A 17,886-nucleotide genomic window follows, 5' to 3' on the forward strand; every position below is an offset into this window, starting at 1 on the left:
AAGGACCTCTTACACACCATATCACTAAATAAATAAACAAACAAACAAACAAATGTAAAACAGAATGGCTTTGAGGAAATTGTAAAAGCTTGCAAGTCCAGATAATTACTACGCAGTCCCAAAAGTGATGGTTGTTTCAATCGCTAGAAAACAGAGTTTGAAAGTGAATAACGTACTAAGTGAGTCAGAAGTGACAGAAGGCTCCCACCCACCCTGCTCACGGACTGTTTGTCCCACTCCTATCAGGGAGGAGGCCACGTAGCATCCAGGCCAGAACCACTAAAACCAGTTGCTTTCCTCAAGCAGTAAGGCTGATCTACACCTCTACCCACTAACCCAATTCACCACACCCCCACCACCTCTACTTTGTCAGTCCCTGCCAGTGTCACCTATGTACAAATACTCCTGTGCCTAGTGTCACTTTATGGACATACAATCAATCTATATATAAATACACACACACACACACACACACACACACACACACACACACACACAGATATATATATATATATATATATAATCTATCTTATCTTATTTATTGCAATGTTGTTATTATTGTGTGTTCTTTATCTTATTGTGTCTTTTTCTGTACTGCATTAAATCTGGAGTAACAATTACCCCATTCTCCTTTACACTTGTGTACTAGAAATTACATTAAACAATCTTGAATCTTGAGACCATTGGAAACTGAATGTTTATCTGTGTATTTCACTATTAACGAAATGCATCAGAAGGCATTCAGCAGTTACCCTCAGCAGAGGCAGGTCAATATTCCCAGTATGTTAACTACTCTTTAAAAATGACATTAACAGAAATTTGAAACTTCTTCTCAGTTCACACAGGTTTCGAGCTTTCTGTTGGTTATCATTGAAACCATGATGGGACTGCAAGAGCATTGAGCAGGGGCTGAAGGGTCAATAGGTAAGTCTGGTCATAAATACTCAAGCTTTCCAGCATGATTCATGAAAGGATTTTATTTTGGAAAATTTTATAGCAAATTTTGTAGAATGTTTATGAGCTTTTCTCTTCACTTCACCAGCTCTGGAGTGGTGAATCTGTGGAATTCATTGTCACAGAGTGTTGTGGAGGCCAAGTCATTGGGTATATATAAAGGCAGAGGTTGATAGATTCTTGATTAGTCGGGACGTGAAGGGTTACAGGGAGAAGGCAGGAGATTGGGGCTGTGAGGGAAATGGATCAGGCATGATGAAATGGCACAGCAGACTCAATGGGCCAAATGGCCTAATTCTGCTCCCATATCTTATAGTCTTGTGGTTCATTTGTTGTTTGTAGTTTGCATCTCTCTGTAACTACATCAGCTGTGTATATTGTGGAATACTGTTAGCATTCTCTCTCAGATCAACATTGTTTGCACTAAGGCCCATGTGACCCTCAATCAGCTAGATTGAACTGGCCACATCAATCATATGCCCAGCATTAGACTCCCAGAGACGTCACTCCATTTCCCAGCCCAGTTTTTATGAAGATATTTTCAGATGGAATAGTAGAAAGAATCAATGCCTGCCTGAATAACAGGTTTGTCATCCCAGAGGATTTTTGCTTTTCTAACATGGACTGAAACTTTGTTAGTGCTCAGGGCTTAGATGGAGTAGATTTTGTTAAGTGTTTCTTCACGTAATAATTAGGGGGCTCTACTTGGGAGAGGACCAAGCTTGATCTATTCCAGGATAATAAGGTAGAGCAGGTGAGGGAGGTACTATTGGGGGGGCACTTTGGGGCCAGGGACCAAATTTCCAAATAGTTAATGAAAAGGACAGAACTGGTCCCCTAGTTAAAGTTCTAAGTTGTTCCTTTGTAATGTGCCTGGTTGTATGACATGGGCGATCTTGGTCTTTCTGTGGCCATGTTTGCTCTTGGCGAATCTTGCCATTGCCTTCTTCTGGGCGGTGTCTTTACAAGATGGGTGACCCCAGCCATTATCAATGCTTTTCAGAGATTGTCTGCCTGGTGTCAGTGTCTGGGTTACATGGACTTTTGATATGCACCAGCTGCTTAAATGCCTCCCCACCTTCTGCTCCTATGGCTTCACGTGACCCTGATGGCAGGGGATAGCTAAGCATGTACTACACCTTGCCAAGGTTGACCTGCAGACTAGTGGATGGAAGGAGCACCTTACACCTCCTTTGGTAGAGACATATGCCCACTCCGCCATCAAAGATGGGGCTCTGCAAATGTTAATGGTATAGACATGAGTTAGCAAATTCTGATTGGAGTAGGTTGCTTGCAGGCAAAGACGTGTTGGGGAAAGAGGTAGGTTTTTAGTAGTTAGAATCAAGATTTCAAGATCTGTGTGTTCCCATTAGAGTGAAGAACAAGGCCGTAAGCGGTAGGGATCCCTGGAAGAGAAGAGATATTAAGGCTCGAGTCAGGACAAAGAAGGAGGCATAGGTCAGATACATATAGCTGAGATCAAGTGAATCTCTTGAAGAGTTTGAGGATTGAGGATGTATTAAAAGATACATCAAGTGCAAAAGGGGGCATGAGATGGCTCTGGCAGGGAAGATGAAGGTGAATCCATTGATATTTTTTTCAGTATGTTGAAGGAAAACGATTTAACCAGGGAGAGAATGGAGCCCTTCAAAGACCAAAGACCCCATTCTGTCTGTGAAGCTGCAGGAGATGGAAGAGGTCCTCCTGGTATTTACTGTGGAAATGGTTTGAGGACTTAGCAAAGATAATGGAAATGTATTGAGGATAACCCATATTAGAACAGAGGAGGTATACAACATCTGAAAACGTATGAAAGCAGGTAAGTCACTGAGGCCTAATCAGGTATATCGAAGTACACTATGAGAAGCTAAAAGGGAGCCTGGGTGAGATGCCAGTAGACTGGGGGCTGGCTAATGTTGTCTTTTTGTTTATGGAAAACCTTGGAATTATAGACCAGTAAGTTTAACATCTGTGGAAGGTAAGATTTTGGTTGAGATTCTGAGGGATAAGATGTACGCTCATTTGGAAAGGCAGGAATAGTCAACAGGAAGATCCGTCATCTGCTCTCACCTGCCAGCTTCTACTCCTTACCTTATCTCTGCTCCCATCTTTTTGATCTGCCTTCGGCCCCTTCCTTGTCCAGTCCTGGACTCTGCTTAGCTTTCTCTTTTAGAAGCACAATAGTGAAGATGCTGGAGGATGGTTTCACGGAATGCATGCATGTTATGGGTTCACTTTCCTGGACTTTACAAATCGTGCTCTCAGTATTATTTATTTATTATTTTGTTTTTTTTTTGTATTTGTATAATTTATCCTCTTTTGCACATTGGTTACTTGTCAGTCTTCATCTGTGAGTAGTTTTTTTCATTTTTTTTTACTTTATTTCTTTGCTCTACTGTGAATGCCTGCAAGAAAATGAATTCCAGAATGGTGTATGTTGACATATATGTACTTTGATAATAAAGTTACCTTGAACTTTGAATTTTCTTGACACAAATTGTATATATAATTACGTGGCTTCTTAGACCTCCTGTGTGATGGAATTTAGTTGTGCTAGCATGATGTTGTTCTTTATAGCAATTCTCTTGTGTGCCCTTTTGGACACTTTAAAATTATCTCGAACTATGCTTAAACCTGCAAAGTTCGAAGTTCAAAATAAACTTATTATTCATGTTTGTATATGTCACCATGTATTTCCCTGAGATCAATTTCTTTGTGGGTGTTTACAGTAGAACAAAGAAAAGCTACATTCAAAAACAAACAGCCAATGTACAAAACAAGACAAACTGGAAATACAAATAGAAAAACAAATAATACTAAATAAATACATGAAAGAAATTCAGTCTTCCATAAATGTAAACAGCTCTCCAGATTTTGTTTAATTTTCCATTTCACTCTATCTGTTACTGCTTTGCAAAATATAGGCAAGTTAGTTGAAATTGAGGGGAGTTGTGGAATGGATTGACACACAGTATATTCTCTTCTGAGCGGTATGCTGCACACACTAAGGCTCCTGTTCACAGGTTTCACAAAATACTTTGTGTATTTATGGAGAGAAACGTTTTTCTATCAATTTATTGCTGTGTGAAGTCTAATTGCTTGACTGAACAACTTTACTCCTGAAAAACTGCATTATAAATAATGTTCTGCATTCTATTGGTCTTTTCCCCCTTCTTCCGTATACTTGTGACCCACTCCAAGTCCAAGCCTACTGTAAGTTTTAGATTAATCTGCCAAAGCCTGAAGGCATATGGGCAGGAAGCCGCTGTGGAGTGCGGACTGTTTGGATTTGAGAAGTAAACTGCAAGACAGCTGATGGAATATGGGAGAGAGCTGAACATATGAAAGAAACTGAAGCTGAATATAGATTCAGTCTGTATCCTGATGAAATTGAGATAAGGTGAATGGGAACTGCTGCGTTTTCCTGCAATACAAATCTCGTCTGACAGAGTTCGTTTCAAGTACTGCCCAGCTGTATGTTGTTTAAGAGGAGCCTCTAGGGGAAAATCAGAGCAAAAGCTGGGAAAGGAAGTGAAAGCATTTTTCAGGGCTATCGTTAAAAGACCTGCCTCAAAGTGGTACATCTGGCAATTGAAAGCAGGAGGTAGGAAAAAACATCCACGGCTACAGGACAGGAAGAGCAAGCAGACTCCAGAGAGAGTCTGACAATAACCTGAAGAAAAGACTGTCAGGAGAAGAAGAGGAAATGGCTTGGATTTCACTTTGGAAGCGTGTTTTCTACCTGACTGTCTTTGGATTGCTTTACCCAGCCATTAGCTCTGGGGAAAGCAGTGGTCATTTTACCAGCACTGAAGAAGTTCCCACTGAGATATCTAGCACCTCTGAAGATCAACATTGGGTGGAAATAGAGAATCAATCTCAGAAGGTAAACAACTAGTTTCACATAAAGATCCAGTTAACATTCATGTTCCTTACAGGTTAATATTATCACTGTTGAAATGGACTAACAAAATATTTCTATCAGATCTTACATAAAGATCTTGTTACTATTAATGTTCTTTTCAGGTAAATGTCATGGTTTAAAATAGCCTAATAAAAATATTTCTTCTCCTTTGTCATCTGATTTCTGAATGGGTATTAGACAATGAATACAACATCAGTTACTTTTTGATTTCCAGTTTAGCACTATTCATTTAACTTAAGTGATTTTATCAGCTCTTACGTAAAGCTCGTGTTAATAATAATGTTCTTTTCAGGTGAATATTATCACTGGTTAAAATGGTCTAACTAAGATGTCTAACAGATAGCTAAGAAAAAAAAGATAATCAGGAAAACTCTGCTTCGAATTCCAGCTACGTGCAACACTATAATTTAAACATAGTTAAGTTAATTTTTTTGAAGTTTTTATAAGTTTCTGCAGTTGTTCTCAGTTACCTTCTTCTTTAATGTGCTAGTAAAAGGGAACTGTTGCTGACCTTTCCGTTGCCTGTTCTCTCTCCTGCCCCTCCCACTGTGCCACATTCCTTGCCTCTATATCAAATCACTTCAGTTTATCTGTAAGATTAATGACGTATGCATGTGTTTTCAGGGTCAGCTTGGACCTGTTGAACTACAGGTTAAGAATAAGGATGAATTAGATATCCCATTCATAATAAATAATTCAATGAACAACATATTAAATTAGTAAATGGAAAGCAGAGATAGATAAAAAACAAATAACAAATATATAGGAAAAGGTATAAAGATAGGAAAGTATAAAAGATCAAATCAAGAAGGAAAAACTGAAGAAAAGTACACAAAATGCTGGAGGAACTCAACAATTAAGGCAGCACCTATGGAAAAGAATAAACATTCGACATCTCAGGCTGAGACCTTTCTTCAAGACTCAAGACATCTTGAAGAATGGCCTCAGCACGAAACATCAACTATTTACTCTTTTCCTTAGATGTTGCCTGACCTGCTGAGTTCCTACAGCCTTTTGTGTGTCTTGCTTTGGATTTCCAACATCTGCAGGACTTTCTCATGTTTAAGAAGAATCATTATATTCTTCTCATGTTTCTCATGTTTAAGAAGATAAGGAAAGAAAAAGAATCATTCCAAAAATATCAAAACTTGAATCAAAGGATAACTACAAAGATGTGATGCTCTGGGACTCTTTGAAGATGGAAAACATGACGGAGCTTTTCCACTCGGGAGTAACTTGGCGGAAGGGTTTAGATTTACTTCTCCTTCTAAATCAAAGGCATATGTGTCCAGATTCACTTGATTTCCCATAAAGAATATAATTTCTAACCGAATGTAAGACAGAGGCATTAAGTATTCTGCTTTCTTCATTTGTCAAATGATGTTAAAAGCAGGAACTGTTCTCATGCTTTGCAGTTCAGACTGACACATGGAAAGGGGGTGGCATTAGAGAGGAATCATGATCAGAGGGAGGTGAAATAAAATTTCAGAATGATGGGAGTTTCTCACTACTCTGGAGAAAAACATATCACTGTTTCTTGTGAGAAAACAATTAGCAAGCTATCTGAGCTACAGACATCTGTGGAATGTGCTACATACTTTCGGGGTCACAAAAAATGTTTTTAACATGACACAGAGACCACAGTCACTGAAGTTAAACCTCTGAGCGTGAGCACAAAGTCAATCTTCAGCTGCTTTATATTCCACTGAGGCAAGTGACCTGAATTCATCCAATTACTTTCCATGTCTGACCCTCAATTACTTAATTGAAAGTCAGAGTTGTGGCGATTCTCCAATGAAATAAGAAATGATAACTTTGAGAAATTAAAATCTATGCTTTAAAAGTCAAGTGTAAGTGTTTGCCTCATGTTGGGACTGAAAAATCTACTTCAGTGAAAGCATTTTTATGCCATTCAAATTCCAGATGCGAAACTAAATTGTATTTTTTGATATCACAAATTTTAAAGTAACCAAATACTCCTGTAGCAATAAGTAGACAAATTTCAGGCATAAGCCATAACCATAGGAATTGAGTGCTTACTTCAGTAATGTGAGTAGCTGCTTTTAAGGCCCAATTTATTCAAGCAGGGCTAAGCTCTGTTTAAAAAAGGAAACACAAACAATTGAGGCAATATAATGGTGGCTCCGTACCAAACTCCCCATATCAAGTGTGTCCTGGAATTAGAAAAAAAAACACTTGTCACTCAAATAATGTATACAGTATCTTCAATTAGATTAACTATTTTGCTTGCAAAATGGAGAACTTAGCAAACTATGTTTGGTTTGTTCTGTGCTGACATACCTGCAAACAATCAATGTGGCCACCTTGTCAACTGCTTATTGTAAAAATTACTGATTATCCAATATATCCAATTTTGTTCAGACTCTATAAAATCAGATAATATTTGTCATTTCACAGGAGGTTTGTTGAGGCTATTTTTCAACCCGGTAGAAATTATATCGTGCGGCAGTCTCAATGGGACAAATGGTCTAAAATCTGCTCCTGCATTTTATGGACTTTTGGCACTTAGTCCTATCAAATAGTTGTGGAGTGTTCCAAGTAAACAAATTTGAGCATAGTTTTTTAAAATTTATTTACATTCGCATCTTTGTTATTACACAGCAAGAAAGAATATGAAGCATATTTTTTCCTTTATTATCTTTCCTACCCACTGCCTTAACCTATCACCTTCTAGCTATCCTCCTTCCCCTCCCCACCTTTTTATTCTGGCATCTTCGACCTTCCTTTCCAGTCCTGAAGAAGGATCTCAGCCCAAAATGCTGAATGTTCATTAATTTCCATGGATGTTGTCTGACCTGCTGAGTTCCTCCAGAATTTTGTGTGTGCTGCATTAGATTTCCAGCATCTGCAGACATTCTCATGATTATACTTTCCTCTTTTTTTGATTTTGGACATAATTAATCCTTCATATTTAATGAAATTCTAAAATTCATGTAATATTTATTTATATCGACGTGCACATGGCAGTGAATGGATGGGAAATATACCAAGTTTGCAGTGTGGATCCAATTACAATTCCAATAACATAAGCTTACCTTGAGCTGCCTTCTTTAAATCCACGGATGTGACTTGCTGTCCAAAACCACCTGATCCCAAATGGTAAAGAAAAGTAATGGTTACCACCAGAAAGCAGAGACTGGGAAACACATGAAACGGCTTTGACAGCTAGCTAAGTCACTCCACTGTTCTTAGCCAGATATCCAAGCTGTCAAGAATGTTCAGTGCTTCTGAGTACACCCATTATTTAGAAACACTCAAAAGCTATTAAATCAATGAAAACATTGTATAATTTAGATAAAATTTTAAACCCCAATTAAGAACTTAAAAGAAAACATAATTTATATAAAGTACTGCCGGCAAAATATTTTCTTACCTCACTCACTCATTTCCATTCATTGTTTGCAGTCTCATTGAGGACATGTCCCAGGATGAGTGTTGAGGAATTGTATTGGGTTTCTGCTCTGTCACAAAGCCTCATGAGAAATCTCCCATGGCACACAGAATTACAATCACCAGTGAGACTTCCCAAAACATCTGGAGCTTTCATTTTTGCTGGAGATCTTCAACTTGGTGGCCCTTTTGCTGAGGAATGATGTTAGATTGCTAGAAAACAAAGCGTATTTTAATTTATCCAAAATTCTTTCACATCCACCATCATTTTACCATCAGGAATTGGGCTGCAAACTCAGCCAGCTCTATCATGCCCCCCCACCCCCCAGCATAGAGAACATCTTCAAAAGGCGATGCCTCAAGAAGGCAGTATCCGTCATTAGACTCCTGTCACCCAGGACATGCCCTCTTCTCATTGCTACCAACAGGAAAGAGGTACAGGAGTCTGAAAGCACACATTAAATGTTTTAGGAGTTGTTTCTTCCATGGTACCATCAGATTTCTGAATGGATATTGAACCCATGAACATGACCTTACACTTAAAGCAACAAATTTCATGACATGTCAGTGATATTAAACATGATTCTGATTCTGACTCAATGTACACAATTTGAATTGCCCTGTCGACCTGATATGATTTAGTCCTTTTAAAAACAAGACCATAAGATACAAGAGCAGAATTAGAATGTCTGGCTCATCATGTCTGCTCCGCCATTTCGTCATGGCTGATCCAAATTTCCTCTCATCTCCAATCTCCTGCCTTTTCCCCATATTCCTTCATGCCCTCACCAATGAAGAATCGATCTTCATATGAAATGCCTTAAAGAGAAGCTGCCTGTGGCAAAAACTCTATAGATTCAGCTTCCTGTGGGTAAAGATAGTCCTCCTCATCTCCATTCAAAATTCTGAGGCTACAACCTCTGATCTTAGACTCTCCCACCATAAGAAGCATCCTCCCCACATCCACTTTAACAAGGCCTTTCATCATTCAATAGGATTCAATGAGGTCACACCTCATTCTTCTAAATCTAGTGAATACAGGCCCAAAGCCATCAAACACTTCATATGACAGGGCATTCAATCTTGGAATCATTTTCGTGAACCTCCTTTGAACCCTTTCCAGTTTCAGCACGTGCTTTCTAAGAAAGATGGCTCAAACCTGCTCACAACACTTCAAGTGTGGCCTCACCAATGCTTTATAAAGTCTCAATGTTTCATCCTTGCTTTTATATTCTAGTCCTCTTGAAATGAAAGCTACCATTAAATTTGCCTTCCTCACCATAGACTCAATCTGTAAATTAATCTTTAGTGAATCCTGCACAAGGATTCCCGAGTGTCTTTGCACCTCAGTTTTTTTATGTATTTTCTCTCCATTTAGAAAATAGTCAACACTTTCAATTTTTCTTCAAAAGTGCATGGCCATACACCTCCTAACACTGTACTCCGTCTGCCATTTCTTTGCCCATTCTCCTGATCTGTCCAAACCCTTACGTAGCTTCTCTGCTTCTTCAAAACTATATACCCCTCCACCTATCTTCATATTGTCTGCAAACTTTGCAACAAAGCCATCAATTCCATCATCCAAATCAGGTCACAACACAGACCCCTGTAGAACACCACTAGTCATCAGCAGCCAACAAGAAAAATGCTCCCTTTGTTCCCACTCTTTCCCTCCTGCCAATTAGCCATGGGCTAGTAGCTTGTTAAGCAACCTCATGTGTGGCACTTTGTCAAAGACCTTCTGAAAGTCCAAGTACATAATATCTACCAAATCTCCTTTGTCTGTCCTGCTTGTTATTTCAAAGAATTGGATTTGTCAGGCAAGATTTTACTTTGAGGAAGCTGTGCTGACTATGGCCTATTTTATCATGCACCTCCAAATACCCTGAGACCTCATCCTTAATAATCAACTCCGACATCTTCCCAACCACTGAGGTCAGATGAAATGGTCTATAGCTTCCTTTCTCCTGCCTTACTCCCATCTTGAAGAATGGAGTGACATTTGCATTTTTCCAGTCTTCCAGAACCTTTCCAGATTCTAGTAGTTCTTGAAAGATCATTACTAATGCCTCCTCAATCTCTTTGGCAACCTCTTTTAAAACTCTGGGGTGTGCACCATCTGGTCCAGGTGACTTATCTACCTTCAGACCTTTCAATTTCCCAGATCTTTCTGTCTAGAACTGGTAACTTCACACACTTCTTGCCCCCTAACATGTGGAACTTCCACCATACTGCTAATGTCTTCCATAGTCAAGTCTGAAGGTACTTTGCCTGCCATTTTGTTGTCCCCCATTATTACCTCTCCAGCATTCTTTTCCAATAGTTAAAAATTCACTTTTGCCTCTCTTCTACATTTTGTATATAAAATTAATTTGCAAAATAACATGGATATTAGAGTCTAAAGACTATGAACTTTTTGATTAATCTAGAACACTGCATATCTAGAACACTAAAGAAAAATGAGTTTCATGTGAGATCATAACTCATACAAGTTTTTGGTTAAATTCAGATTCAGATTCAGATTCAGTTTATTGTCATTTAGAAACCACGAATGCAATGCAGTTAAAAAACGAGACAACATTCCTCCAGAATGATATCACAAAAGCATTTGACAAAACAGACTACACCAGAAAATCCACATAACGTTTGGCAATCCCCAATCCAGAGTCCGGAGAGGCTGCTGCGTATTAATATCGCGCTACCATCTTGGAAAGGAGCTCCAAAACCACCAGAGAAAACAAGACCAAAAACTAAAGCTACAAGACCTGCATAAAACCATATAGTTACAACAGTGCAAACAATAGCATAATTGATAAAAAAAACAGAACATGGGCACAGTAAAAATAGACCAAAGATGTTAAAGGACTATAAGTTCAAAAGAAATCACCACACATTTTCCACAAGTCCCCAGGGTCCTGACAGACTCGCCATCCCACGCCAGCGGCAGAAGGGAATACCCCCACTATGGACTTCCACAGTGCCGCCCAACTCAGCCTCGCAGACGCAGCACACACCGAAAGCAACCTGACCTCAGTGGACTCTGAGTCCATCGAACCTCCAAGCTGCCAACCATCCCCTCCGGCACAGCTTCTCTGAGAACCATCCTCTGCCGAGCGTATTAAGATGGCCCCACCAACGGCCATCGGCAACACGACCCCGAGGACTGGGGGCCTGTTCTTCCCAGCAGAGTTCCGGACCTCACAGCAGCAGCAGCAACAAAGAAGGTCTTCCTGGAGATTTCCCAATGTTCCTCCGTGCTCCCACATCCGTTTTCAATCGATTATGATTGCGCACAGCACCCCACTTCACAAATAACAGATAATCAGCTCCGGAGTGGCTGCTGCAAGCTGCATCGTGCTGCCATCTTGGAAATCAATTTCTAAAATAAATAAGGAAGAAACAAAGTTCTTGACCTTATAATACTTTTACAACCTCTAGGCACCTCAGAAGAAGTAATGATGTACTCTTGAGATTTAAAGATTTAAAGTGCTACAATAGCAGTTTCAGAGGAAAGCAGCAGGATTTTGTGGGCTATAACTTGGACTTTGGTGTTAAGACATAACCTTTATATGGCATTCTTTGTTATTAAATTAAGCATTCATATATCATTAGTAGAAGATCAATTCATCACTGCGATCTGGACAGACAGAAAACATAAGATAATCTACGATATATTGATTATGTTAACTCAAAAAGTCTTTAAGTTTGTTCAAATTACATTTATTTTCCTTTTAGTAACTCCCTATAGTTTCTGAATTTCACAATTAAGCTTGATTGATTTTTACAGTTATGTAATTTTAGACATGCAGGACAGAAAAGAAGAGATTTAAGAAAAAAGATGGTGCACTGACTTATTCTTGTTTGACCTCTCACACCATTCTAATCAAAACTAATCTGATTACTTTTGTCACTTTCCAAGGAGATCATTCAACAGGATACCAAAATCATATTAGAATTAAAATGCATCTTATTCATCTGAGAAAGCTGGATGTTAATGATTGAGTTCCCATTCATGTCAATATCCACTGCTCTGAGGGTATCCATGTCTTTGGGATATCATGCAGAATGTTCAAAAACTCCTAAGGAAGCAGAGACGTTGCTGTGCTTTGTTCATAATTGCACTTATCACAATGGGAATGGGACGTGGAATTAAAATGTGTGGCCACTGGGAGATCCTGCTTTCTCTGGCAGACCGAGCATGGGTGTTCAGTGAAATGGTCTCCCAGTCTGCATCGGGTCTCACCAATATATAAAAGGCCACACCGGGAGCACTGGATGCAGTATGCCACACCAGCCGACTCACAAGTGAAGTGTCGTCTCACCTGGAAGGAGTGAAGACACTTTTCGCTTTGGAGTGAAGGAGGATGAGAGGAGGATAGAGGTGTACATATCAACTCCTGACTTAGAAGTGCTCCAATTTGCCTACTGGAGCAACAGGTCCACAGCAGATGCCATCTCATTGGCTCTTCCCACAACTCTGAAACATCAGAATGTTTCTTTCCTGACTATAGCTCGGCATTCAATACCATTGGTCCTCTCAATACTAATCAATAACATCCTAGATCTTGGCCTCAATATCTTCTTGTGCAATTGGATTCTTGATTCCCTCACTTGCAAACCCCAGTCAGTTCAGATTGGAAACAACATCTCCTCCACGGTCTTTATCAGCACTGGTGCACCAAGGCTGTTTGCTTAGCAACCTGCTCTACTCATTTTACCTTCATGGCTGCATGGCTAAGCACAGCTCCAATGCCATATTCAGGTTTTCTGATGACATCACTGTGGTAGACCAAATCAAAGATGCTGATAAGTCAAGAGTGTGAATGAAAATCTGGCTGAGTGGTGCCATGACAACAACGTCAGCAATGTCAGCAAGACCAAAGAGCTGATTATTGACTTCAGGGGACGAAAACCAGACTTCTACAAGCCAGTCCTCATTGGAGAATCAGCGAGTTTCAATTCCTCGGTGTTATTATTTCAGAGGAGCTGTTCTTGTCCTGGCACATAAGTGCAATTATGAACAAAGCAAAGCAATGTCTCTGCTTCCTTAGGAGTTTTTGAACATTCTGCATGATATCCCAAAACCATGACAAACTTCTGTAGATGTGTAGTGGAGAGTATATTGTCTGGCTGCATCATAGCCTGGTATGGAAACACCAATGCCTTTGATCAGAAAATCATGCAAAAAGTAGCAGATATGGCCCAGTCTATCACAGATAAAGCCATCCCAACCACTGAGTACCTTAACAGGAAAGTGGCATCCAACATCAGTAACCCCCACCACCCAGGACATGCTCTCTTCTCGCTGCTGCCAATAGGAAGAAGGTACAGGAGCCTCAGGACTCACAACACCAGTTTCAGGAACAGTTAGCATCCCTCAACCATCAGGGTCTTGAACACCCAAGATAGTTTAGTCTTTCATGGATTGATTATGGGTATTATTCCATGGATTTATTGAGTATGCCTGCGAGAAAACAAGTCTCAGTGTTATATATGGTGACTTACAGTACATGTACTTAGATAATAAATTTACTTTGAACCTTGATCAAGATGATGAGAAGCATAGATTAAGTGGATAGTCAGAGACTTTTCCTCAGGGTGGAAATGGTTAATACAAGGGACTCTGATTTTAAGGTGTTTAGAGGAGAGTGCAGGGGGGCTATCAGAGGTAAATTATTTACACAGAGAATGGTGGGTGCATGAAATGACCTGCCCTGGATGGTACTTGAGGCAGATACATTAAAGGAATTTAAGAAACTTTTAGATAGGCACATAGATAATAGAAAAATGGAGGGCTATTTAGGAGGGAAGGGTTAAATTGATCTTAAAGTAGGGTAAAAGGTTGGCACAACATTATGAGCTGAAGGGCCTGTACTGTGCTGTAAAGTTTTATGTTGTATGTTCTATTATTTTCTTTTTCTGTTTGTTTCGTAGCTAATTCTTTTAGTCACTTGACATCCTGCCCTCCTCCCCCACAAGCAATGTATTAAAATCCTGTTGCTGAAAAGCTAGCAAACTTCATGTCATTTAAGACAGTGAGAAAACAAAACTGATTCTCATTCTGAAACCCAGTTCAAAATTAAAAGGTGCCGAGGGGATCCAAAAGTGGTTTAGCACAAGCAACTGAAATATTTTTTATAGCCTTAGGAATCAATCAATATGCACTTGGCTGGAACCCAGCTCTGCAGTTGCACACCATCCTGATTTGGCCATATGTGATTGTTGGACTCATACTCAAGAATAATTTAGTGAATGTCATTTTAGGAAGACCATAACCACAAGGCACGCAGCCATTCAGATAGAAATCCTGCTATGGTTTTCTTACAGGGATGCAGTGAATACAGTCTTGTAGAAATTACTCATACCATGAAGATAAATCGAATTTAAAAGCCACAACCATGATCAGTGATAGTTTTGAAGAGATTTGATTTACCTGGACTGTCTCCAATGATATAGTTATTTTCAAGCTGCTGTGGTTTGAAATAAATGAACCTTTTGCACCTTGAAAATGATTTTTTTTATACTTAAGGAATTGGAGAAACATGATTCAGAAACAGAATCATGTTTATTATCACTCACATATCTCATGAAATTTGTTGTTTTATGGCAGTGGCACAGTGAAAGACATAAAAAACTATAAGTTACAATAAAAAGTAAAGCGAGGAAGAAACCCAAAACCATGTCCTTAGCAATCAACTCCAACACCTAGTGATTCTTGAAAGATCATCACTAATGTCTACACAGTCCTTTCAGATACCTCGTCCAGAAACCTGGGGTGCATTCCATTAGGTATAGTTCATTTATCTACCTTCAGACCTTTCAGTTTCCCAAGCATCACCCCTAGAAATAGCAACAGTATTGACTTCTGACCCTCTAACACTCTCACACTTCTGGCATGCTGCTAGTGTCTTCCACAGTGAAGAATGATGCAAAATACTTATTTTAGTTCATTCACCATTTCCTTGTCCCCATCATTACCTTCCCAATGTTATTTTCCAGTGATCCAATATCTATTCTCGCCTCTCTTTTACTCCTTAAATTTCTCAAAATCTTTTGGTATCCTCTTTGATATTGTTGGCTAGCTTATCTTCATATTTCATCTTTTCTCCCCTTATGGCTTTTTCAGATGCCTTCTGTTATTTTAAGCTTCCCAATCCTCTAACTTCCTATTAATTTTTGCACTACTATATGCCCTCTCTTTGGCTTTTATTTTGGCTTTGACTTCCTTTGTCAGCTACGGCTGTGTCATCCTGTCTTTGGAATACTTTTTCATTGGAATATATTTATCCGGAGTCTTCCTAATACTCCCAGAAACTCCAGCCATTGCTGATCTGCCATCATCACTCCTAGTGTCTCCTTCCAATCAACTTTGCAGGCTCTTCTCTCAAACCTGAATAACTCCCTTTACTCCACTGTAATACTAATGCATCTGACTTTAGCTTCTCCCTCTCAAACTGCATGCTGAATTCTGTCATATTATGATCACTGGCCCCTAAGGGTTCCTTTACCTTAACCTCCCTAATCAAATCCAGTTCCTTACACAACATGCAATCCAGAATTGCTGATCATCTGGTAGAATCAACCACAAGCTGCTCCAAAAGTCCATCTTGTAGGCACTCTGCAAATTCTTCTCCTGGAATCCAGCACTAATCTGATTTTCCCAGTCTATCTGCATATTGAAATCCTCCATGACTATTGTAATATTGCCCTTTTGACATGCCTTTTCTATCTCCCAATGTAATTTGTAACCCACATCCTGGCTACTGAATATAACTCCCATCAGGGTCTTTTTACTCCTGCAGTTTCTTAACTCTATCCACAAGGATTCCACATCTTCTGATGCTATGTTAACTCTTTCTAAGTAGATGATTTATTTATTTTTACCAATAGAGCCACACCACTCTCTCTGCCTACTTCCCTGTCCTTTCGATACAATGTGTATCTTTGGATGTTATGCTCCCAATTATGATCTTCTTTCAGCCATGATTCAGTGATGCCCACAACATTAATGTGCCAGTCTGTAACTGTGTTACCTTATTCCATATACTGCATGCATTCAAATATAGTCCTGTATCAGTCAACTTTTAAAATTTTATCCCCCTTTTACACTGCAACTTGTCCCACTGACTGTAATTTTCCCCTATCATCTGCCTGTTCTTCCCGTCAGTCACACTACACACTACCTCTGCTTGTAAACCAACAGCCCTATCTCTCTGGTTGCCATCCCCTTGCCAAATTAGTTTAAAACCTCCCCAAAAAGACAGCGAACATACACCCGGAGGCCACTTTATTGGCTACAGAAGGTAGCTAATAAAATGGCCACTGAATGCAAGTCACCCATCTAAATATCTCTTTGTTTGTTCTAACAACTGAAGCTCCATGGTGTGAGTATTATTTAATTTTTACACAAATTAGGAGTTGCACTTTCTACTATAATTTTTCATATACCAAGTCCACAAATTAATCTGAAACATATGTGATAAAACTGCATATAGAATTCAGCTCTTTTTATGTATCTTTCAGCATGTTAAACTGGCAACAACATCTAACTGCAACAATAAAATTGGTCACACTGTGCAGATACTGTGATAATTGCATTTTCTTTCTGGAGATTCAGTCGTTAGCACATGTTTTACATTAGAGACAACAGTTGCTTGAAGTAAAGCATTTGGAATTTTATACGCACTTTCCCATAAGAACATATATTTTACACTGCTGTCAGATATGTTCATTATGATAAAGTTCTGGAAACACTTAGAAGGTCAGACAGCTTCTATGGAAAAGCAAACAGTAAATATTTTAGTTCATAGGGCAGCTTTGCAATATCTAATTCATGAACACTGATAACTTAAACCAACAGTGTCAAGTAGGAAACAAGTCATAACTACTGCTAATATTAATACCCATTTCAATATCTCATGAATCACCCCTGCCTTTGATGTGTAGTCTGATTATTACAATATAGAAAAACAATTGAAAATGATGATGCAAGGAGTAATTACACTACTGTGCAAAAGCCACATATATACAGTATAGTAGCTTGTGTGCCTAAAACTGTACTGTACTGTATTTGTCAACATGGAGTGGAGAGTGAGTTTGTAAATCTGGTGGGAGCAAAGGATGCTGGGAATGATGAGGTGGAAGGCCACTGGAGGGGTTTGGGACAGGTGGCAGAGAAGGAGTGCCAGGGGCAGGGAGGGGCACGGGTGCAGACACGCCCAGCCCTGAGACACCAGGCAAAGTCATTTCAGTCCAAACAGTTGGATTATTGACTATTACAGAATGTTCCTCTGGTGCTTCCCACTTCCTCCTTCTCACTTCCCCTTTTCCCAACCATGATTCCCATACCTTGCCCCCTTCCCACTTTCAATCACCAATAGAGACCCTTACCAGAATCAAGTTCATCATCACTCACCTATGTCTTGAAATTTGTTTTCCTTTGTGGCAGTGATCACCTTTCTCATATTCTAATAACAAAGGAGAGCATAGACTGAAACCTAATGCAGCCAAGTAGAATTCCAATTGATGTAGAAGCAAACTGTTGAAATCTAAACAATGACCTTTACTTTTTAATTTGGGGAGAATTTATTGTTCAT

General features: G+C 39.4%; 1 protein-coding gene across 1 annotated transcript in view; it reads left to right on the forward strand.

Annotated features, from left to right (window-relative positions):
- The first annotated feature begins 4,222 nt into the window (after positions 1-4,222).
- Positions 4,223-17,886, forward strand: part of lama4 (laminin, alpha 4) — a 182,911-nt gene continuing 169,247 nt past the window's right edge. Inside the window, exon 1 of the mRNA XM_059981458.1 lies at positions 4,223-4,840. Within this exon, the coding sequence (XP_059837441.1) occupies positions 4,661-4,840 (180 nt within the window). The 5' untranslated portion in view covers positions 4,223-4,660. The remainder of the gene's footprint in view (positions 4,841-17,886) is intronic.

Source organism: Hypanus sabinus, chromosome 10 (assembly GCF_030144855.1).
Source record: "Hypanus sabinus isolate sHypSab1 chromosome 10, sHypSab1.hap1, whole genome shotgun sequence".
NCBI lineage: Eukaryota > Metazoa > Chordata > Chondrichthyes > Myliobatiformes > Dasyatidae > Hypanus > Hypanus sabinus.